This window comes from Colias eurytheme, chromosome 23, assembly GCF_061535395.1.
Source record: "Colias eurytheme isolate Ceu_HAF_F1 chromosome 23, ilColEury1 Martin Lab GWU primary, whole genome shotgun sequence".
Taxonomy (NCBI): domain Eukaryota; kingdom Metazoa; phylum Arthropoda; class Insecta; order Lepidoptera; family Pieridae; genus Colias; species Colias eurytheme.
Window position 1 is genome coordinate 3,121,437 of NC_143002.1, and position 26,366 is coordinate 3,147,802.

Genomic DNA, 26,366 nt, shown 5'->3' on the forward strand with positions numbered 1-26,366 from the left:
CAAAAACAGACATTTGGCTCGCCGCAACGAATCATAAGCGACCGCAACACTTCATTTACATCCAACATGTTTAAAGAATACTGCGAAGAAGAAGGAATTATGCATCATACGATCACAACTGGTCAACCGAGAGGAAATGGTCAAGTTGAGAGAATACATAGAATTATTATTGAAGTTTTAAGCAAATTATCATCAGACGACCCTACGAAATGGTATAAACATATTAGTAAATTGCAAAGATGTTTGAATAACACATATCAGAGAAGTATAAAGATGTCACCTTTCCAACTGTTAACAGGAATCAAAATGAATGATAAAGATGATGATATTTACAATAAAATACAGGAAGAGTTTCAGCAACATTTTTACAACGACCGTGAAGAATTAAGAAGGATGGCAAAAGCAAATATTCAGAATATACAAGATGAAAATATTAAAAATTATAATAAAAAGAGGAAGAAGTCGAATAATTACGAAGTAGGTGATTTAGTAGCGATTAAAAGGACACAATTTGTACAAGGTTATAAACTTTATCCAAAATACCTCGGCCCGTATGAAGTTATTGAGAAGAAGAGAAATGAACGTTATAATTTAAGGAAGATAGGTCAGGGTGAAGGACCTCTGAGAACCTCAAGCTCAGCTGATATGATGAAGCCATGGGTAGCGACTGTTGACTCATCTGGGACAGATGATTCTGCAGGATGACCGTGTGGGAATAGGATTAAATATTGAGATGTATTTTATAATTAGCTTTATTTTTAGTCTGTGTTTTTCTATTATTTACTCTGTGGATATGTTGTCTGTAGATTGATGTTTATCTATGACTTGACTGTGTGGCGCGGTACTAAAAGAAATGGAGGATTGTTAAAATGTAAATGTATTAACCGGTGTCTGGGAAAATAAACTGATTGGGCTAATTTGGCATTTTATTTACACCATCCCCACATATATATATATATATATATTATATTTATAATTTCCATACACAAACAGTTTTTAACATTAATTACTTATACAATCCAATGTTGTTGGTAAAATATGATTAATTACATACTACTGACTACAAAATTATAGTAGGTACTATTATTTGCGCTCATATTCGTCATATAAATATCTTATTTATAACAAAATTCATGTTCTATTAAATACGCTTTATGTTTTCAATAAAACAAAGGTTTTAGGCGTGTTATATACATTATACAACATCTACAATAAGATTAGTTTACTTGAAGATCCTTTTTTACTGTTTTGAGCTTCTGGTAGTAAAGTCATTATTTATTCAACAATTAATATTTTCAGATATTATAAATGATTGAACAATATTTTACGTAATTATGTCTAATTTTTCTAAAATTAAGTGTCTGTGTATTAAATTTTGTAATAATAATAATATGATTATATTGACCATTATTTACTTAGAGTTAGAACGAGAATGTTCTGAATTTAACACAATTATTAAAAATCAGGAGATAAAATAAAATTCATAAAAATAAGTTTTAAGATTTATTTACAATTCACTATGTAACTAGTCATATTCTAATTAACATATAAATAATGTCGAGTATTTAGACAGTAATACAATATCTCAATTACATTAACAATGTTTATAAAAAGTTTCATAAAGAATCACAATAGAAACACAGGAATATATCGATTATTTAGGAACCAAAATATAAATTCAAAGAGTTAATGTTACTAATATGAAATATCGTTTCGTAGATTGTTCTTCCCATATTATTTTTACTAGTAGATAATAAGATGAAGAAAAGGGACTATAAACGCAGTTAAGTTCATAATTTTGGGGGTAGTTCACTATTTTCCTTTATAAATTGTTGAAGCCTGACCCACTACTTCTACCGCTGGTCCAGCCTTGATGATTCCATCTCGAATGTTCTGGCCCATGTGTTCCTGGAAAGATAATATTTAATTTATAATTATAGTTAATATTTTATTTAATAAAAGGAATGTTAAAAGTAAAGTTGCAGTGCCACATATCCTCATAAATTTCATACGTTAAAGAAATGAGATACACCTTTATGTTAAAGAAAAGCGGGATAAATATTTTGTTTTAGAATAGTTATATATACAAAAATCAAGTTACACAATATTAACTTAATACTTATTATAACTAAAGTAGTAATAGATTGTCAATTGCGAAAGGTAAGCAATTAAAGACGAAAAAAATCACTGCAAATATTTCTGATCACTCTACATTATTCATAAAACTATCTAGCCCACGTCTTTATTCCTAGATAAAAAGTGAATATGCACTCGTAGGTAAAGTATTTATTATCTAGAAGCCACAAAAACAAAAAATACTTACAATTTTCTTAAATATCTTCCACTTGGGAGCCGCCGTCACCGCGCTGAGCGCGAGCACGAGCGCGAACACGAAAGCGAATATCTTAGCGAAATTCATTTCTATCCAATTAGTCTTGCTGCTTCACGCACAAATTGTGTTCTGAAGAATCGTTGGACCACAACGCGTTTATATTCTACGTAAATGACAAACTTTGTAATGCAGTTACAATAATAATAGACTTGAAAGTTGAACTCTATGCCGTTGTGTTAAGGTTGAAGATATATATAGGTGATAGATGGACTATTTTCTTTGTTTTGTCTAGGGTTGGGAACTCCCGAAGCTCTTGATAAAGTGAATCCCGTACAATTAATGATCGATACTTTAATTAATTTACGTCACTGATAGCGCGTATACTGTAATTCTGTTTGAACTTTATTTGTTTCTTTGTGTGTGGTTTTTTATCGTTTTAGTGTTTGAAGTTTATAAGGAAGCTTTAGAATGCTTTAGTTTTCTGCTTTAATTGATTAATTAATAAACTAGAAAGAAAGAAAGAAAGATTAGATTGTTTATAAGTTTGTGATCGATAAAGTTAATTATTTTTTATTATTATTATTAAGCCATGGCTGTCCCACTGCTGGGCAAAGGCCTCTCTTCCCTCCGTCCACGTCTTCCTATTGTGATCAATTTTAGTCATTTTTCAAAGTTAATAAATATAATAAATTTTAAAAAACGCTTGACAAGTCAGGAGAGTTGGCCACTCTACATTATTAATTAATCAGTTTTTTTATTATTTTTAACATACGCAATGACGTCAGGAATAATGTTAATATTAATATTAAGTGAATTAATTTAAAATTAATTAACCATCCCAAATTTTCCCTACATAAAATAAGTAAAAGAATCTAAATGAAACTATAATATGCATGTACGATAACCATTTTTCACAGAGTACAGACATAAAAATTTTAACTTTAATAACGGCGCGGCGTTTATCGAATTAAAAGGAAGCAAAAAAAATTATTTATTAAATTAATAATAATTGTATTGTCAAATAAGTAACCCAAACCCATGACAAAGTAAATTGACTGGGCTTTGCTTTCAATATCAATATAAAACGAATATAAATAAGAGAAATGTATAAATCTCTTTATATTTATTACCTCGAGAATTTAGGTCAACAGGATAACCGTAAAAATATTAAAGGAGGTTCTATGGTTATTGAGAAATCATTTCCCGCCAAAAACCATTGTATTATTTTTTCACGCAATGGCGTTCGGATTTATAACAACAACGTCATGTTATATTCGTTAAAAAAAGGAAAGAAAGCTCAAAATTATTATGTGCATGGTGAAATTTTATACAGTTTTGTGTGTACATATATGACTTTCAAAGGGTAATAATCGTCTTCCAATATAAATAACAAATACAAATAAAATGTGTGTGTATACAAAGTACATACGAATAACATGTATGTGGCCTCTGGAGTAGGCCTTCACAAAAGATAATTATATTATGTATGTAAGTTATTTAAAATTGTTATATAAAAGTTTATACAAGTTTAACGTCTATTAATTTCGTATTTTTATTTATTTGTAAGAAATAAAAGGCTTTATTATTTTTTATTTATTTAATTATTATTTTACGTTTATTGCATACTCCTCACAATTTTCACATATTGTAAAGTCCATTAAATATAGTTAACACTGTCCGCCAAAAATAATAGAACACAGTAACAGTTTTAGTGAACTAAAATTGTATACGGGCTCAGAAAATCCTGTCAAATGTTAAAAACAAAACTAACACAGGCATTGTTTATAACTAAGTTTTTGTTGGAATTCATAGCGGAAACACGCAGTGCAGCATTTCACTTCGAATGTATGTATTTTCAAAAATGTCTAATATTTTTATTTTGTCTGGCTTAATTCAGTGTTTTAAACTTGGTCTGTATAAATTAATTGTATTCAAAATTTGTATTAAAAAATTGCTTAACATTTAGAGTAATATTAAAATGTATGTGGTTAATTAATTTGAATTACTAAATAATATTTTATAAATTAATATTTTTCAAACAATCTTTTCCATATTTTTGTTAAATACCAAAGTAATATTACGACGATACAAAGAATTTCGAAAAGAAATATCTTTGAATTTTGTTTTTACTTCGCACTTGACTTCGAACTTTACAGTACATATTCATAATTAAAATGTAAGGTTAGGTACTTATAGAAATCATTTTTTCAGATCAAGATCTTAATAAAATGCCTTAATAGTTTTTAATAATTTATTCCTTAAAATAAATACAAAATACTGAATTCATTATTATTTACAATAATACATTACATTGAGGTATTTATATAATAGATTTATAATAATATTCTATCCTTTTACAATGCTCGTAGCTTGTCCAACAACTGCAACGGCTGGCCCCGCTTTGATGATACCATTACGTACGTTCCTTCCAGCTTTTTCCTGTAAAGAAATAAAATATTAGTATTATTACAATTTATATAGACGTCTTCCTAAAAATATTCTTCTTTAGGATTGATAACATTTTTAAATATATACAGCCTAGCTTAGGTAGGTTACAGTTAAAATAAAAATAAACTTTAAACTAATTCTTTCGTATACGAAAATATAATATATTCCATAAAGAGTAAGAAAATAGTATTCATTCCATATATAAAACTAGCTGTGCTCCGCGGTTTCACCCGCGTGGCCCTGCTCCTGTTGGTCTTAGCGTGATAATAAAATATAGCCTATAGGTTACCTCGATGAATGGGCTATCTAACACCGAAAGAATTTTTCAAATCGAACCAATAGTTCCTGAGATTAGCGCGTTCAAACAAACAAATTCTTCAGCTTTATAATATTAGAATAGATTTTATATCAACAGTCTTGTAAGATATTCAAGATAGAATATTGTTTACATACAATTAAACTGTACCATTTATAAATGATAAGAGATGCGGTTATTATTCTTTGTATGATTAGGAAATTATCTTTTATTGACCTAATCACTACATAGTATAAAGTATGGTCACTTCCCGCGTCTGTCTGTACGTATGTATGCTTAGGTCTTTAAAACTGCTCAACGGATTTTGATGCTGTTTTCTTTAACAGATAGAGTGATTCAAGAAATAGGTTTTTTAGGTTTATTAGGTTTAAGCGGACAAAGCCGCGGGTTGAAAGCTAGTTATTTATAATCACATAATTAAAAACTTACGATTTTCTTAAAGATCTTCCATTTAGGGCTAGCGTCCACCACGCTCATTGCCAAAATACAGGCGAAGACAAAGAAAAATATCCTCGAAAAATTCATTATTATTTTTATTGTTTGCGTTTAACACGTTTTGCAATGAAGCGATGTGAGTTTATGAGAAATACTGCTGCAAGTCCAATTTTAAATACTAAAAACATGACTAATTTTAAGGTGTAGTTAATATCGCGTTGCCAGGAAAATTAGAACTCTATTGCGTAGGAGATAAAGGTTATTTTAAGCAAGTTGTATTGTTTGTTATGGTTGTAGATAAAAGGTCAATACGGGTCAAATTGCTCGGAACTAAATATGGGTGATAATCGTGAATCCCCTGAATGCATTGGGACAGGGGAATTATTACGGTTTGTGTTTGGATGTTTATTTCTACACTAATGTAACTCCAAGTAAATTTGGAAACGTGGTTTTAAAATATTGAGTTTGTTAAATTTATGTCTGGTTACTAGAATATATTCGTTAAGGTCGTGAAATGCATTTTTCTCTTAATCATCACTACATAGTATAAAACAAAGTCGCTTTCTTTGTCCCTATGTCCCTTTGTATGCTTATTGCTTAAATCTTTCAAACTACGTTACGGATTTTGATGCGGTTATTTTTAATAGATACCTAGAGTAATTCAAGAGGAAGGTTTTAGTATATAATTTATTAGGCTTTAGACATTGATAGATTATAGTATTTCTACCTAAGAATATGACTTGTTATTTCACAGTTTTTTGTATTCTGGCAACAGTCCTAATGTCTGGGTATTTTTCATTCTAGCTGACATGAACACAGTCATTTTTTTCCTTTTTCTTACGCTTTACTTTACTAACTTAGATACTTACTTATTGTTAAAGAAAACCTTATAGAATAAGTAAAGTAGGTAAATAAGATTAAAAACATTAAAAATTTTACACATAAAATACTAAAGCCTTTTTTAATTTTCTTTTATGTGATTTTTATCTTTTCTCTTATCATTTGTAAAATTCTTATACTAGTCTTTGCTCACACACGTATATTATTTTAGTACCTATTGGTGTACCTTTTAACACTAGAGCGCACGCGCGGGGGACATGCGTCACCCAGTGCTATATATTGCTAAATATTTTTTTAAACAATCGTGCTTGAGAGCCCCCGCAGACCACAGACTTTTTATCGGCAGATAGTTTGGTCGGGCTCTTAATCAGTACGCAGATATAAGCAAATGCGCACACTATGACGATTAGGTATCGGCCGATAAACAAGTTTGATGGGCTTCCCGATTCAATTCAAACTATACTGTCGGCAAACTATCGGCCGACTGTATAATCAGTATTGGCTCCCTACCACACGCGCAAACACGACGATTTTTTAGTCGGCCGACTAGGCCAATAGTTCAGTTCGCTCCGAGCTTTGACAGCGAATGGTCGGCCGCGCATGTTTTGTAAAATGGCGTCGCTCAATTCTCAGTCGCTTATTTCGGAATTTTCGATCGTAACTTTGATCGAGGAAGTCGAAAAACGCCCTCCACTTTATAAGAAAGACTTAAAAGAGTAGGTACTCTGTATTTGACAAGTTGGTTGAAGCTAGTTATGCTCATTCGATAAAAGGCGAAAATTTTTTCGGGTAATGGAGTAATTTGGAATGCATAGTGTAAAATTTTCCATTTTAATCTATCACTAAAGATAGGATGCACCCAATACTCTCGGGCTCTCTTTTTAATTTTCCTCCTCCGGTGTATGAGAGCAATAATAACAATTCTATACAATGTTTTATTAATTTTCATTGTGCGGTGTGACCACTCTTTTCAACAGTTGGTTAGAAACTAGCAAATAGTCGGCAGACTGTTGGATAGTTTGCGCACTCACAACCGACTGAACTGTTTAGTTGGCTCGGTGTGCGTACTAGCAGGCCAACCCGACTAAACTATCGGCCGATAAAAAGTCTGTGGTCTGCGGGGGCTCTGAGTGTTGTTGTCTCAGGTATTCCCCGACTACCAATCACCGGACATTTTAGCAGCGTGTCAGCTTCCTTGGTGCAACGAAGTGTACTCTGCGAAAATATAAAAGTACATGGGTGACGCATGTCCCCCGCGCGAGCGTACTAGGAAGTTTTTGAAATCATACAATTACGAGTGAAAATCAAGTATACCGCTTTTATTTTTTACTGCTCTTATGATCAATTTATACTTTTAAGAAAATATTAATATATGGGTAACTAAAATCGAAATAAAATACTCATATTCGAGTGCTAGGACATACTTATTTTTTATCCATACTATAATATTATAAATGCGAAAGTAACTCTGTCTGTCTGTCTGTTACTCAATCACGCCTAAACTACTGAACCAATTTGCATGAAATTTGGTATGGAGATATTTTGATACCCGAGGAAGGACATAGGCTACTTTTTATCCCGGGAAAATGACGCAATCCCGGAAATCCCACGGGAGCGGGAACTATACGGGTTTTCTTTGACTGCGCGAGCGAAGCCGCGGGCGGAAACCTAGTTCAAAATAAAATTTTATTGGATAAGAACAACTTATTCTTAAACTTTATAATTAGATGATTATTTTTACCAAATTTGTAGTTTCCAAAGTAAAAAAAAACTGATTGATCACAATAAGTAATAAATTAGTTACTTTTCACAGAGGTTTATGTTTAGCTCATAATTTAAGTAAAATGAGAAAATATTGATATTTTTTTTTGTTTCATCACTTCAAAAAATAAAGTTGATTCACAAATAAGTACTTCGTTTACTTTTTTAACTACGATTTTTATGAAAAAAAACGTGCGTCGTATTGGGTGACATATGTGACCCACGCGTGCACTCAAGGAAAATTTTAGGCGCGAGCGCTCTAGTGTTAATAATTGGCGTAGCTTAGTATTTATTCATCTCAAAATTTGTATCACTAGCTGTAAGGTACCTTATCATATACTATATTTCCGCCCGCGGCTTCGCCCGCGTTTGCAAAGGAAAATCCGCATAGTTCCCGTTCCCGTGGGATTTCCGGGATAAAAACTATCCTATGTGTTAATCCAAGTTACCCTCTATATGTGTGCTAAATTTCATTGTAATCAGTTCAGTAGTTTTTACGTGAAAGAGTAACAAACATCCATACATCCATACATCCATACATCCTTACAAACTTTCGCCTTTATAATATGTATTAGATAGATAAATAAATAAATAAATAATACAAAAATATGCTATCCTTTCTCGCTAACCCGCTTTTTAAAATTCGCTCCAAGTTTCGATATGAATTAATAAACAGAATATGAATCATTCAAAAACACAGGGTTCAAGTTTCTTGTTAAGTGGCGCAGGGACTTCACCGATAGAGTTTCAGAACCTTCTAGAATATTTTGATATTTACATAATTTAAGTATATTTCCTAACTATGTTCCCTGGAGAGAAGGTTTATGATAAAAACAAGACAAGTGTTAAGTATTTTTTAACAGTAGAATATTCATAAATTATGTTTTAAAAAGTTATCAAACAAGAAAGAATTTTATTTTCACGAATTATTATTTACTATATAAAAATAAGTCGGGTTTTCCTTCCTGACGCTATAACTCCAGAACGCACGAACCGATTTCCACGGTTTTGCATTCGTTGGAAAGGTCTCGGGCTCCGTGAGGTTTATAGCAAAGAAAAGGTTTCTCTGGTGGCGAAACGGAGTTCGCCGGGTTTGCTAGTCGAATTACGATTCTATTTGAGGATAAGTTAGTATAAAAATATAACCAGACATTGAAGAATTGGTGCCTCTTCATATTTCCTACTAATATAATATTACCCATTCCAATATTATTTTGTGAGCACACACACTCATACAAAAATACTGCTTTGAATTTAATGTAGTTTTCACTGCTGATAAGACGATGATGGAAAATCAATTGGTATTATTATTTAGATTTTAGAGTACTAAATTAATTGCTCAAGCCCACACATATTTAAATAGCGTTTTATCAGACCTACTTGTACTCTATATTACTTGTACTTGTAATGAAAAAATATATTTGTATTTCAACCTATGTTTACAAAAACGACAGAGATTTTCAATTCCTATCATATTCTTTATTATACTTTATTATCCTTATATGTACCACAATTGATGATTTGAAAACGAAATTCTAGTAACATAATTAATAGCATTTAATTGTGTGATACGGTTCTTCACCGCTGACTCATTGCAATGCGGAAGCTTTTCATTGAACATGAACATGTCATAGCAATGACAAAGTGTGTAAAGGACAAACTGAAAAAGTACCTAATTGAAAAGGAAATAGTATATGTTCTTAAGATTTTAGCGATGTTTATTGAGCTTATAAATAGTTTATTCAACTGCCGGTATGAAATGTCGCCAAGTATTGGAAAATCATTTTGTTTTAATGATTGTAATATAATACAATATTGTCCATTAATTAGTTATAGTTATTATACACTAAGCATTATGCAATAAATGAGGATATTCAATGTTTTCGATCATAATAATAGAAGTAAAAAGTTTAATTACCTACAACTGGACTGATTGATTGAGATCAATGTGTTTAATCTCATTCTAATTTTGTAAGAAATCCTATTTTGTGAAAACATTCCTTATTTTATCTTGGCAAAATAATAAAAGCTTTATATAATAATAGCTTCTGATTATATTATTTTCAAATGTCCATGCTCCTGGTTTTCGTTCAACAAACGAAGAAATTAACTGAGACAGTGACATAGTAACAACAGGAAAATTATGTTTCAATTTTATAGGATGTTATGATTCAACTGTACCTAACCGTTTTTTTGGTACTATTCACTGAAACAAGCTTCTTTTAAAAATACAGTAGCATTATTGACATATTTTGAGTCCTGGTGGAATCAATCCTCAAGGTTTTTAAATCAAACTCAATTTTGATTGAAGAAATTCAAGTAGGGATGTATAAGGGATGTATGTTTTCTACACTAATATTATCAAGAGGAAAACTTTGTTTGTTTGTTTGATTGTAATGAATAGGCTAATAAACTACTGAACCGATTTTAAAAATTCTTTCACCATTCGAAAGCTACATTATCCACGAGTAATATTGGCTAGGTTTTATCCAGGAAATCCCACGGGAACGGGAACTATGCGGGTTTTTCTTTGAAAACGCGGGCGAAGCCGCAGGCGGAAAGCTAGTATTAAATATAATTATATAATTGTGCTCAGTATTATTTAACTAGCATCAATCCTATTTCACTTGAATCTATAAGATTAAGTAAGTTATGAAGTCTACATTCTTTAATCTGTGGGCTCTACATTGTTTGCAAATTTCACCTACACTCGATTCATTTTCAGTGAAAGAATATCAAACATGCGCACAAACTTTTTTCTTTTAAAAAAACTAATAGTAACAGGATAAAACAACAATAAAAACTACGGAATCTCAATAAAAAGTGTAATCCCTTGCGAGGAACATCGATCTGTGAAACAGATGCAGTGACACGCCTTGCCGATGCTCCATTTCACACAGGACTTATTTAAATCAACCGACTTTAAAAAATGAGCTTGGATTTTATCCAAAAATTTCACATTGTAGAATTTAAACTAACGCGCCCACGAACTCTTCGTGTGTGTGTTAGTGTGCTGTATTTGAAGATCGAATATTGTGGTGGTAACCTATTTGTATTAACACCTTTTTACATATTTTTACTCTTATAATAATTTAATTCATCGGTAATAACCTAGAAAGTTCATCCTTGACACAAGTATAAAGATAATTTTTCTAGATTTCGAGTGTATGGAATACAAAAATCTTAGAGATAAGAGTCGTATCTGTCTAAGTTCAATATTTCTTTAGCCTCGTTGATTGTCTAATGTAACTAATAATTGATCTTAAGGATATAATATAATTAACTAGCTTTCCACCCGCAGCTTCGCCCGCGCAGTCAAAGAAAACCCGCATAGTTCCCGTTCCCGTGGGATTTCCGGGATAAAATCTATCCTATTTCCCGGGATAAAAAGTAGCCTATGTCCTTTCTCGGATATCAAAATATCTCTATACCAAATTTCATGCAAATTGGTTCAGTATAGTTAAGGCGTGATTGAGTACCTAACAGACAGACAGACAGAGTTACTTTCGAATTTATAATATTAAGTATGGATTGTCAAATATTAATATTTATAAACGAAACTAAAAGGACGAATATAATATTAATTATTACGGGTCACGTTTTTTTATCGTAAAAGTTGTGCCATACATTCCTAAACTTCAGAACTATTTCATTTTAATTAAATTTAGTTTTAGCATAATACTACCACATTATTAAATGTAATGGTAGTAATATGCGCATGTAGCTAGCCTTTCACTCTTATAATTTAGGAACGACCCCTTTCGTAGTAATTTTATTTTTTACTCAATATTAATTACTGCTCAGTGCTCTAATAATTTCTCAAATAAGAACTAGAAAGCTCCATCCAACTTCACTGCTCTCAACAGGAATAACTGATTCTAATCTAATTTCTAATTTTTAAAAGAGTTTTCATTGATGCTTCATCCTTTTCCAATTCGAACAAATAGTTTCTGAGATTATAAGTATAAATATAACACGTGCTTTTAGATGATAAGTAAGTATCGCTTTTCGGATGAAAATTATAAATAAGTTATTTCTAGACACGGCTCACAAAGGTTATTTCAGTATAATTGTATTCAACTAAAATAATTAAACAATGAAATATATTCCGTGATAATAACGTTAAAATTATTATACATTGAAAGGAGCATAATATTATGGTTATCTTTGTTTTAATATAATAATTCCCCAAAACGACAAACTAAAACACACAATAAAACCCTAAAAAAATAACGTTATGTGTAACTTGAACAAGAATTAAGAGAAAACCTGTGTAGTAAGATTGAAAATTGCTTCTTTTATGGATCTTATACATAAAAATGTACGCAACATAATAATCATAAATTTGAAAATTTTAATCTTTTTATAAGTTCCATTGTTCCTTGCTAAATCTATGTAAAACAGGGATTAACGATGTCGGAAGTTGGTATTCAGCTGAAAATAAAAAATAGCACAAGGCAGTTTAATGTAGTCATTTCATCTTTTAAGATTACAATCTTGCGAAACGTTTTAGGAAGAAATTAATTTTTTATCACATTTATTTTTGGCAGTTAAGAGAAAATCTTAATCCGGAACATTTCTTAATTCAGCTTCTTTTAAAAGCACTTAGAAATTTTATTAGTAAATTGTTCAAGCTTAATTCGTATTAACTGAAAGTGTAAACATTTTCAAAGACAAAATCGTGATATTATTTCAATGTAAATATACTTGCTTACTGTTTGCTATGTCCATGTGATAAGCCATCATTATTTGCAAGGCGTAAAAAATGTATAAGTCTTACTTCACGGCACTAAGTACCCTCGACTAATGCCTCGACTATATTTTTTTATTAATTATTAATTCATTCTGAAACATAGTAATAGCATGTAATAGGTACCAAAGAAAACAATAATAAAAATTATATCTTAAAATTAAAATTGCAATTCTGATCCTTGCTATAAAAATACTATCAGGCACGAAAAATATGATCAATTTATACACATTACAGTACAGTACCTATACATTTGGTCACTCGATTTGAGTAAAAAATAAGAGTGCACACTGAGTGACTTGACATTGTGACCAAACAGTAAAACCAAATATAGATAAATCAGTAAAAATTGGTCTGCGTGAGAGTAATTATGTTTTTTTTAAATAGTGGTAGGTACTTTCAACATGCGCCCCACACACCACAACATTATTCAGTTTCACCTGTAGGTAGATGCCTGTATGTTTCAAGAATCGTATAGAATCTAACTTTTTAATTCAGACTTTGTGCACTATCTTATCAAGGATCGGCGAGTACCTATACAATAATTTCATGAGTACGGTAAGCGCATCATAAAATAGTTAACTTCCGTTGCCCATAAAAACATAATTTACACTAAAACCTAATGAGACATAGTTATTTCAACAGAATGTAAGCAAAAGTTTCGTGTTCAACAAAATAAAGGGTAACATTGCATGTAACAGCCCTATAAAATTTAAGTAAGGTGCTAGGGTTGGCATAACTTTTAAATCTGTAATTTGCTGCTATTAATTTAATATGACCTTGTTTTGAATTTGGTTATGTAGTTTTTTGTTGCGTGAAAGCCCTTTTTTATAGATATTTGGTTCCTTTATCCATTAGAAATAATGGATTCTTATCATGAATTTTCGGGTTAAATATTAATAAAATAACTAGTCTCATTAATTATAGACAGTTATGGAAATAGTGCGAAAAATATTTTCATAACTATTTACTAATGGACCTCGCTTTTTCTTTATATAGGGAATGTTATAAATTCCCTAGATGTGAAGGAAGAACGAGAAATCGTTGAGGTTTAGTAGTAATTTAAGTGGCTTTGAAACACTATTTGTGTTCGAATTTCACAATATGTTCTTTTTTAGGCAAATTCACTGAGATTAAGAACATATTTGATTGTACAAAATATATTATATTACTTCATAGTACATAGTATAAAACAAAGTCGCCTTTTCTGTCCCTAGGTCCCCATAAATAAATATTTAAAACTACGCAACGGATGTTGATGTTTTTTTAAGTTATTGCATAGCTTCTATCGCGGGCCTTGAGCGCGGGGACCGAATCCAGAAATTCCGTAACGAAAAACCTCACGCTCCCCACTCTGACGGGCACGGAGGTGTGGCTTGAAGGCATGCTATGCAATAGCTTTACCGCGGCAGTCCTCGAGTGCCACACGTCTTTTTTTTAAATATAGAGTGATTCAAAATGAAGGTTTGAGTATATAATTTGTTATGTTTTAGACAAAGCGGGCGATGCCGCGGGCGGATTGCAATTTATGAAATATTTTAATATAAAAATAATCTTAAACCAATTGGAACAATAAGGCTCTATAGTTTTGATCAAAATAATATTATATTGAACTCGAATAGTGTACCTTAACTGTGCCTTAACTGACTTACAATATGGTTCAATTTCATTAACTCATTTTCATAAAATTTTATACGCAATGTTCTTTCATAAAGCTTCCTTGTTTTATACAGTAAATGAACACTAAAGCCTCTAAGAATCGACGATTTTACGGAAACCGCTTATAAAAGGCGCAAGAATATTAGGAAAATCCTTGACCTGAAAATGGTTGTTTGTGAAAAAACCCTGTTCAAGACCGACACAAAGTATCGACGATTTATCATGGAACGAAGCCGTAAATGGTCATAGTATTGGAGAGATGCCAATATGTACTAGCCGTGAATCTACCGTGATATCTCTGGAGTCTGGAATAGCCTTTTTTAAGCTGGTAGAAATTTTTTTCTGTATGGAACTTTTCGGACTAATGTAAAATAAGTTTTTGAAGTGAAAATGCTTTAAGCACGTTCAGAGTACAATTTTAAGAGCGCGTCATGGCAATACCGTCACGTCAATGAGTAAGGCGACGATTTTGATATCTTTGAATCCTGCCAAAGAAGTTTTACTTCTGACACATGTCCTCGGCAGGTTTCTATAATAAATGCTTTTGAAAGTAAATTATCGTTTTTTATTACTCCTTTCTATATTAAATAGCAAATTACCAGTGAATGTAAAACAACACAGAATAGAACCAGACCAGACTATTGCATGCTACATGATAAACTAAATCCTAATATAAAATGAAATCGTTATTAAAAAGCCTTATATTACTTATTGTTGTTTCCTCAATAAAAAAAAATATTTAAGACACGCAAACCCCTCAAATGAAATGTTTTACTAATCCAAGCTTTTGTAAGGTAATCACGCAATACCATAATATTATATAAAATTACGATAACGTAATCTGCTTCCGTGAAACCAAAGTTTACGTCTTTGATAAGAAATAATATGAGCAATTTAAATAACTACTATGTATTTGAGCCTCAAGGGTATATTTTTGTTTGACCCGGTTGATTTTTTTTGCGATTCTTACCAAGTTATGTAATACTTCGTAAGAAAATGTAATAAGGACTATTATAATGTATTTATTATTATAGTAGATGGGTTTGATTCCCAGGATGGTATAACACATCTGCTATGCACATTTTTTAATAAATATAATATACTGCCTAATACAATAGTATACAGGGTGTCCCACTATTGGTATACTAAGCGCGAAGGGACTTGTAGTTTTACATACACTGATCACATAAAAAATTCAAAATTACGTCAAATTTTTTTTCTAAATTTTTCCTGAAAATCCATGTTTTCTTCTCTAGCTTCGCGCAGCCGGCATATACCGCTTCTCTATTGTGAGCATTTTATCTATGAAAACATAATCTTAAACGATAGCTCACGAGCTGGTGGCAAAGTTGGGCGGGTTGCTTGTTATGAGTGCACACATAAGAGTTTTAAGAATTCATCTATTTGAAAAAAAAATGCGTCTGGAATTTTATAAGTATTTTTTACATACTCAGCGTATGCAAAACTATAACCTCCTTTGAGCTTAGTATACCAACAGTGGGACACCCTGTATAGTAGCGGTCTAGCATGTTTAGATAAAACTTATTTTAAAGATATTTAGTAAAAGTATTTGAAATGGGTTTATTTCATACATAATCTTCATTGCAAGCCACATTGACCCTTTTCTCTTTCACATAATAACTTTAATTGTTTAATGATGAGTCGTAAAGCCATAAATTGACGTAGTTAACTAATATATGTCCAAATAATGGTTCACCATAAATCTTGCTAACGATATCATCATCAAATACTTTCTCGTCAAGGTCCAATTATTCATATATCCAATAGTTGTTGACAGTAATATGACGAAAGAGAAATCCGGTCGAATAATTTGACAGCCATTATATTTCGTACAAAAATATGAAAGCAATTTTGGTCAAGTGTGACAAAATACGTCATTCGATTATGGATATAACGGGGAAATTTTACCTCCGGGCACACGGGCCTCCTATGAGGGTACAGGCCATAATCCACCACGCTGGCCAAGTGCGGGTTGGCGGATGACACATGTCGTCGAACTTTTGATTCTTCGACATGTCGGTATCCTCACGATGTTTTCCTTCACCGTTCGAGCAGTGGTGATGTTGCAACATGCGCAGATAAATTGAAAAATCAATTTATTTCCTGCAAGCTCGCCCGGTCTCGAACCCCAGACTTATGGATTCGAAGTCCGAGGTCTCACTACTGAGCCACCACTGCTCTAAAAACGACAAAAATTTTTCATGTCACTCATTTTTACTACAATAAAAACAAAAATACCTACTACTAACAGTCTCTGACTAAGTTCCTATTAGAAAAGAAATCTCAGATAATTGGGCATATACGCCTATTCCCGCAAAATGAACCCACAAACAAAGATCAGGAAAACTGATGCAAAACTTCTTCCCGACATAATGGAACAAATCCTGCAAACTAATCAACATTTGATTACGGAAACACTGCTTGTATCCTTGTTGCAAACGAGTTTTAAAAGTTCGCAACTAAACAACGTTCGAGGGTTACCATGATGTCTGATAGCAGTATTACTTCCAGGGTGGGAAAGTGATGGCGCTAGATGACCTGTATAGCGCTATCATTTTTCCACAGCGGCAATAATACTGCTTAAAGACTTCGTGATACGGAAGCAGGATTCTTTAAACCGTCCTGAATCGATTTATGAACTCAAAATAAAAAGTTAATCCCATTTTAATTAAGAAAAGTCGCTACATACATAGGAACTTTTTCATTTTTGATCCCGTTGTTTTATTAGGAGGTTTTTTTCCGGGAAAATATTGATATATTTATAGCCGATTTAACGTCAGGGAGGAGAGCTGGGCAATTGATTTGGGAAAAAGTTATATTAATAATAGTTATGGAAACAGCGCAGCTTTTATGATGTATCGAGAATGGACATTATCTTGTCGAAATGTAAAACATTGAAACATTCCTAAAAACAACATCAATTATAGGATTCCTAAAGCTTTTTCTATATTTTCTGCATCCTATAAAATATACGTATACGCCACGTTGTACGATGTACGATGCTGATCGACTTTTTTTTTCATACAATTATCATACAATTTATATATAGGTATTATGTATGTTTGCTTATGTGTATAACTATGTATGTTACCATTATATCTACTTCTAATAATAAACATCAATCTGAGCATATTATCAATCAGGTACCTGACCTGTAAAATTTACCACAAAAATAGCATCTTTCACGATGAGAAAATTACAAAAAATAGCGAAATCGAAGTGATAATAACGGACAAAAATCAGGATCAGAAAAAGTCACGTTCAAAAGATTAATATTCCTTTGACATTTTCTTGAACACGACAATAGAGATACGAAACATTTAATTAAACATTGAAACGCCACTGATGAGGAATTTTCATTAAATTTTAATCAAAAACCATTATTTATACTGACTAGAATATATATAGTTAAAAATTTCCTTTCGCTGTCATTAAAAGTTGTCTAAGTATTTATTTTTAGATACACGTGATTTGTATTTTAATCCACGAGTATATGTTTAATAAAATTTCAAAAGACTTTAGTTATATTTAGAAATTGAAGCAATTTTTTGTTAACGCATAATAGAAAAGATAGTTAAAGTTTTCACTAATATATTGCAAGAAGTCTTAATTAAAATGTTGGATTCATTTGGCATACGAGGTGGATCTTTATACTTCGAAGAAGAAATTACTGACCAAAACTTGTTTGGTGGTATGTACCTTTTAAAGTTATTGAATTCCTACACAGATTCACAAACGACACAATAGTAAAGTTATTTTAAGACTCTTATCTCTAAACAGTACTGCAATTCACTATCATATCAACACATCCATAACTATTTTTTTTTTTAATTTTAAATCTAAACTATTTTTAAATTTCATTAAAATATACGAACACTAGCTCTCCGTTTGCCTATTCTATTCATATAAAATTTCACTTTCACTTATAATCCTTTTTCTTCAGTATAAATTTTCACCATATCAAGCAAGTCAGTCATTCAATCTACAAGACAATTCAACTGTCTAACAACAAGGCTATTTGTTTCCAGAAATACATCGGTTAGTCCAAACCTTGCTATATTGAAATACCATATAACTGAGATCTATTTCTTAGCCAAAGTTCCGAAGCAATCAGAGAATGACAAACGGTTTCCATTTAGCTCGTTGCGTCGAATCCATGTTTGTGCAAACATGGATAGATACAGAACTATGTTAGCTATTTGGCCACAAATATCTAGGAAGTAAATTAATGGTATAAGCGGTTTGTTGTTGATGGTAGATTTGAATTTTTACAGAGGGATACATTATTTAAAGTTCGGCTTTTGTAATTTACATAACAAAATATAATAGATTTGTAAGCAAAATGATGAAGGTAATATTATGTTACATTTTAATTTTACTTTTAAAAATAGTTCATTAAAGGTACCTAGTCTACAATCTGCTTAAGAGGGTATCTAAAAGCGCGTTAAATATATAATGATCCTGATCTAATATTGATTATAGAATCCCATACAAACCAACTAACGATTAATCGTTTATGTTTGAAATTCACATTTTGAATACTTTATCTAATTGTTAGATTGAATAAATGAATATTGTCTTTATACGAACAAAAAACAATATAAATTAATTATACACACAACGAAGCTACAAGTAAAAGGCGGCACTGTCTGACATCAATCTTTAGACTCGAATCAAAAAAATAATCTTCTTAGTGCAATTGAAATATTGTAATTTTGATTCCCTTTTTCAATAAAAACCAAAGAGACAAATCAATCGTTTGTAAGATCTTTTCTTCAATTTTATTTTAATTAAATTTTAAATGCTATTCTATTAATTTTGACTCAGAAGAGGACAAGTCTTTGTAGATCGATTTATCAATGACTTATGTATTTGATATAAGTTCAATAGTAACCATGTTAGATGTACCTAAACTAGTGGATACTACTACTATGTTATAAAAATGGATTTGAAATAATTTTGATGCATAGACAGATTTAAAGCTTTGACCAAAAAGTAGCTTAAGAGTTCTAACACACGAACGGCATGTTGTAAACGGTAGAAACTACTTCAGCCGTCGCCACATGTCGACGGCAGTCGTCAATACGTCGACGGCTGTCGGCTGCCGTCGACAAATGGCGACGCTTGCAGTGGTCTGTTGACGGCAAACTGCAAGCATTTGCCGTTCGTCTGTAAGAACTCTAACTTGCTTATCGCGAATAAAAAAGTATTTAAATTTAAGCTACTTTTCGCCTACTGGCGATGGACTGTAGAGCAAGCGAATACGCGTGCCAAAACTATAGCATGGAAGCTATTTATTTATAGGGTTATATAACATTGTCACTAACTATTTACAAACCATGTAACATTAATAATAAACGATTTGTATTCAAGGAAGAACAATACTTAAGTGAAATTTTATTTGAATTGTTATGATAAATATGATAGGATTGCTCAACGTCATAACAATAAAATGGAGCCTCTAAGTTTCTGAGAAAGCGTTATATCCGCTGTTTATCTAAAGACAATTGGAATGCATTTATTTTATTTATCAACCCTTTAATAAAACCATAGAATAGGAAATTATGTTAAAATTTTATACAAAAACACAGTACAGTTTATTAGGCGGCCTTATCTCTTCTAGACAACCAGGACAAAAGGTAACCAGCTCAGTAAAATAAAATGCATCGTGTTTTCATAAATAATTTTGGCATTGCGTATTTTCCCTCCAGGTTTTTCTACAATATTTCACCTTGTAGATATAATACTAGCTATAATATAAAGTCATAGCCTAGCACTGATTCATTTTTATAAAATCGATATTGTGTTATTTCAGTAAACTCCAATAACATGCTATGTTATTATTATCAAATTGTAAAAAGCCTGAATCTGTTGCTTATTGAATAAACCCAGTATTATTATACTTTTAAGAATATTTATGTTGTATGAATCAAACCCAATAACCAGTAACAATTGTTTGTATAATAAAAAGGGCTTTGTTTTTACTAAAATATAATAATAGTAAAATAAGACCAACACAGATATGAAAATTACACACGTTTTTCTTGAATTAGAACTTCCAAATTCGATATATTATCCAAAAGAATGCATTTTATATTTATTAAAAAAATATTGATTAGCATATTTTTTATTCGATGTATTAAATAGCAGGGAGGATGTTTTAAATCGAAATCTGTAGAAACAGACTTTGATTCAAAACGTTTTAGATATTTTCATTTCATAGCCTTAATTTTATTAAATAAATACATTCCGTGTTAACTTGCGTAACGTTTCGTAAAATCCAGTTGATTCAGAGACATACGAAGAAAGACAAAATTGACTTTCACATGTGAGTCAAGTTGATTTTACGAATTATCAGCTATTCCAAACCACTTTCTCCGACCTCGAGAAAAATACGTAAAAGGCGAGTTAAGGATATAGTCAAAATATTATGTATGTTTAATAGGTTCTGTCGCACAGGGTCGGACTGGACTAAAATCACACATACACAAACAGACATGAAAATCCTAAATCGATCAGAATAATGCAACTTTCCACTGGTGAAAAAATATAATTTTCTTAATCATTATTTGAGTAGTTTTGACAAATAAAAAAAAATATATTACAGATCTTCTTCTTCTTAAAGTGCCTTCTCCTTTGGGAGGTTGGCGATCATTAGGGCTATTTCAATTTTCAACAATATTACAGATACAATTGGTAAAGTAGGAGCTTTACCACGTGAAAATCAGCGTCTCAGAAGCTTCTTCTGCAACATAATAATCTTATGTTTTTGTAGTAACCATATTGTTCTCACTGAACAATTTTATATGAAAAAAATCCGTATGTTGTAAATTATAGAGTTGTCCATAATACCTTCTTTAATATCATCATAGATTAATATTCACATCATAACGATAGAGATTGTTTCTCTTCTTATCTATACAATTAAGATAAACCATGTTCTATTCATTCATTTAATTTGCTATCATTCAACCACGCGACTTCTAACTGGACCGGTCTGTGTGTTTGTAAACAGTTATATCGTCGTAAATATAATAAATAATTCATCAATTTGTCCCCATTCTACTAGGACACAAGCTTCCTAGTATGAGGTTTTAGACTTTGACATAAACTACACTTGACTAAGTCAAGTGCGGTATTGCATGACGTTATTTTCAAACGACTGAGAAAAAAAAATTATAAATTTATAAAAAAAAGGTTTTCAGTTTTTTTGAGTTCGTGCTTCTCTCTTCATCACAAGTTTTATTTCATAGAAGTTATAATAATAATAACAATATATCTGATTGTTTATTGATTTCATCATTATTAAAAAAAATGTAGTATTTGATATTGAAAATTTAAAGTTTATTATTTGTCTAGTCACAAAGCATTTGTAAGCTTGTTCTGAATGTGTATACACATAGTAATATACATTCTATAATAAGTTTTTATGGATAACTACCTATAAACAGGGACGTATTCCTCTATTTTTCACCTCCCTTATTATATTATTATATTCAAATTTACTTCTAACTAATTAAACAGCATTGATATTCAAGCATAATGAATTTATAATTAGTCTGGCTCTATATTTAGACTATAGGTTAAAACTTATAAAAATAATGAATTTCGGTAACTTATAAAATCTTCTATCGAAAGTATGTCAGTTATGTTAAAGAAAAGAGAAAATAAATCATATAAACACAAATTACTAATGTGTTCTAAATACATATTTCTTGAAGGAAAAACTTGGTAGTTATTGTAACTTTGCAGACACATGAAAGTTATGTTATTTTAAGCACGAAAATAAGATGTTAACTTTGTTTCATTTATCTAACAATACTTGTACCTATGAATATAGGATCTATAGATCGAAAGAAAGTTTAATTACACAAAGTTATTTCGACTAACTTGGAGACACTCGATAAATTAAAAAAGTAAGTATTAGGATACCAATAATTTGTTTAAAATAGACACTGACGGAATTAGTAATTTGAAGAGCCTTATACCAAACTAGCTGTCGCGCGCAGCTACGACCGCGTGGTTAAAATAAATATCCATGCGAGAAATTTAGCCCCTTGTTTATTCCATTTTGGTAGCATTTAACAACATTCTTTTTAGCGGATGCCTACATTATAGTGTTAGTGGCTCTCTGCATCATGCATGCCAAATTTCAGCCCGGTCGGTCGAGAAGTTTGGGCGTCATTGTCAGTAAGTCAGTTTAGTCACTTTTGCCTGTTCGTTGATTAGCCCGTTCAAACAATTAAACACGCTTATCTCAAAAATTACTGGTCCGATTTGAAAAATTATTTCAGCCTTCCTCCATCACGCTATGACCAACAGGAGCGGAGCCACGCGGGTGAAACCGCGTAGCGCAGCTAGTATTAAATATTAAGATTAATGTATTATTATGTCTTATTTCTTGAGTAACTTTCAAAAAACTAAACAAAAGATATAAATTAGCAATAATTAAACAGACATTTATTGTTTAAACACTGACGACGATTTCTTGGTCATTAGTCATGACTTTCCATTTTACTCACTTTTCACTGTCATAACTCATTATTTTTTTAATCACTGCTAACACTAATGGTGTAGAAGAATTCGATTGTATGCACATCCGTATAGCAGGAATGTATGCATTAACTTAAGAATGATACAACTTCCCGGACATTTATTTATTTTGTAAGTTTTATGGTAACCTAATTTAGACATTGAAGCCTTTGAAATTAGGAAATGATACTATTTTTGTAGTCTTTTATTAGCCCAAGTGTAAACCAAACCAAAAAACAGCAATTGAATGTTTACGAAATATCTGAAAGAATATATTATTATGTAACATATTGAATGTTTTTTATATATAAGCATAATGCATAGCATAAGCATAATTACATATTGCCCAATATGTAATTATTATGCTTATGCCAGAAGAACGGTGAGGTGAAGTAGGGTTTTTTTGCTAAATAATTACCTTTGGATGACCCTATTCATTCTCAAACAACTATTTTACTTTACAATTACTTAAAAAAATGAAATCGCAATAAGCATTATCTCAAATAAAAACTTCAAGCTCTCCCCAAAGAACAAACAAATGTTTCCATGTGGAGTAACTACAGCAGAACTATAGCGTTCCTTTTAATTAAAATTCGTAGTAAAAAAGGCATTTAAAAAGAAATACTGCATAGAGTTTCCAACTTCCCACATTACTAAGCGGAAAATGTTTTAATTCTTTAGAAAATGTCCTTTATAGCGAATACTTTCAAACTTTGGCGCGAGGTGTCTTTTATTTTATTGTTCTTTATTATTTTATAGGTTTTCTTGCCTTTGGTTTTTTGAAAGTTTTTACAGGTAGGAAATTGAATAACAATTTTTGCGAAATTCTCTAACGGAAGACAATAAGGATCTTTAAAACTTGTTTCATTTAATCTTTTAGAGCTTAGAAATGCTTTATTATAATAATGGTAGTTAGAATAAAATTCCATAATCAATTGAAATGTTGTTTTCGTTTTTTTTTCGAAATTATGGCTGGTAAAATAAAATTCAAATCAAAGCCTTTAAGGTGTATCATTTACTTAAAATAATCAATTTTTATTCATAACTAGCGTTCCGCCCCGATTTCGCCCGTGGTACATGTTTACGTTTTCTTTCCATAAGAGACATCCTCGGACCTAAAGAATATTATAAAAAAAGAATTAACTCTCTATCTATATTAACTAATTAGTTCTTGAGATTTGCGCTAAGAAACACATTTGGTGATTCATTTTTAAAGTGAAACTTTTTTATCGGGGTTGGAAAAAAATTTAGTGTAAAATTTTTTCGTTACGCGTGACATTTTTCCGTTTCGCGCCATCTTTTTCTTATCCCTACCACGCGTGATTCGACGTTTTTCTGTAAAGTTGCATATAGTAAATTATTTTTTGAAAAATAAGGTCATAAAGAAGTTTCACTTCTTATGTGTACTAGTACACGCACACATTTTTTTTTGTTTTATAGGTAGATAATATTACATGTCTTTAATATGATAATTCAAGCATGTTAAATACGTTTGTTTTTCTCTCACACTTCACTCAAAGACAGTGAATTGTAAATAAATTAAACATGCTAATATGTGCTAGAAACTAATGTCAGATGTGCCGCTTTCCAAAGGAATTCCTAAAGACCTGTTTGTGACATCTTTAGAAAACTCATAATTTTGGTGATCGAAATACGACCTGCTTCTTGAATTTATGTTGGTAATATGCATATACGATATTGCTAGTTTTATTTACGGCTTTTGGAACATTATTTTATTGATGTTCAAGGTTGGTAGATGGATAAGAATCGATCGTTACCTAAATACATTCAAATAAGGCATAGCTTTTTATCGACTTCAAAAACGGAGGCTCGTAATTTGACTCTTTGATTTTAAATATCTTGACCCAAAAAAATAGGATATAATAATTTATTTTGTGTAAGCTTTTACTTTTCATATAGTCCCATTTAAATGAGATAAATCTTCTTACTAAAAATCATTATTTTCAACGAAACAAAGTTTGGTATAATATAAGCTATTTTTATCAAATTAATTTCATTTATCGTTTGAATTTTTTTTCAGTCAGGTTTATCTTTAAAAAAATTTATTTTGAAAGTAAGAACTTAACTTCGCCGTTTCAGCTTTTCATAAGATTAGGAAGTTTTGAAGATAAAAAAAAATACGTCAAACTTTATCAAGTTATAGAAAGAATATTGAAACAGAAATAGACAGGTATTTGTTACGTTTTTTTTAAAACTTGAGGGTAGATTTTTATTCACTTCTTTTCCTTATTGATTTAATAATTGGAAGATGTATCTATGTAGGTAAATTCTAATTATAAATCTTTACATTCTAGAATGATCTAAAATTTCAGTACCTAGTTTTGACAATCTTTCGCAGTCTCGTAGTTTCTCTTTCGCATTTTTCGTAATCCCTTCGTAATTATAGATAATAATAATACATTCTTGTTGACTCTATTTCCGTCAAATCGGTTTAGTAGTATCCGCATAAAAAGCCTACTAACGATAAACTATCGTATATTATAATAAATTACCGTTAAGTTATAATTTTACTAAAACACCGTATGAAAAGTAACCTAAAAGTAGGTAAGAACACATTGGTCACGGATGAATTCTACCCATACCCGTGGCCCTGTTGTTGATGCGGCTTAACGGAACACAGTGAGGTTTTGGTCGGTAGGAATCCGACATAACCCACGGCCCCTTCCCCGGAGGCCGTGGGTATCTATGCAAGATTTCCCCAATAAAAAAAAGACGGGTTGCACTCCGGGACTGCCGGCAGCTGAAGTGAAAACTTGATTATTAACGTTGAGCATGTTTGATATCCATCCGTCTTCCATCCATACGCTTTTTCGATCAGGTCACGTGTCCTGACGCGAGTTTAAGATTTTATACCCATTACAGAAAAAGTGATCAACGCCGCTAAAGAAGTTTTCACTTCAAAAAAGGTAAGAATACATTGAAGGAGAAGTATCTTTTGAGTTACTTCTACTGCTACTTCCGATAAAAGACACGAGACACGAAGAGACGGAACACACAGTAGATTGATAATAATTTGTTAACAACTACTAAAAAACATAAGTAGTAGATAGCACAGATAATAAAATACTGAGTAGTAAACTATAGTAATAATAGATTTCAGACGTTACGTATAACAAACAAACAAACAAGAAATAAAATGAAACCAGCAACAAAATCGCTTATCACTACCGCTGTAGGTCGTACACCTCGTACAAACCGGTTCAATGACCATTCACGGGCAAGGTAAAGGCTTTTCGCGTATCGACACTACT

At 31.4% G+C, this 26,366-nt stretch overlaps 2 protein-coding genes across 2 annotated transcripts; both read right to left on the minus strand.

Annotated features, from left to right (window-relative positions):
- Positions 1 to 1,790: 1,790 nt before the first annotated feature.
- On the minus strand, positions 1,791 to 2,457 carry LOC149898192 (cecropin-like). The gene is made up of 2 exons (XM_090115387.1): positions 2,324 to 2,457; positions 1,791 to 1,908 (listed from the first exon to the last, which is right to left on the minus strand). The coding sequence occupies exons 1-2, from the start codon at positions 2,417 to 2,419 to the stop codon at positions 1,813 to 1,815; spliced, it is 192 nt and encodes a 63-aa protein (XP_089971513.1). The 5' UTR covers positions 2,420 to 2,457; the 3' UTR covers positions 1,791 to 1,812.
- Positions 2,458 to 4,624: 2,167 nt separating this feature from the next.
- On the minus strand, positions 4,625 to 5,664 carry LOC149898193 (cecropin-B-like). The gene is made up of 2 exons (XM_090115389.1): positions 5,526 to 5,664; positions 4,625 to 4,771 (listed from the first exon to the last, which is right to left on the minus strand). The coding sequence occupies exons 1-2, from the start codon at positions 5,619 to 5,621 to the stop codon at positions 4,679 to 4,681; spliced, it is 189 nt and encodes a 62-aa protein (XP_089971515.1). The 5' UTR covers positions 5,622 to 5,664; the 3' UTR covers positions 4,625 to 4,678.
- Between the last annotated feature and the right edge of the window lie 20,702 nt (positions 5,665 to 26,366).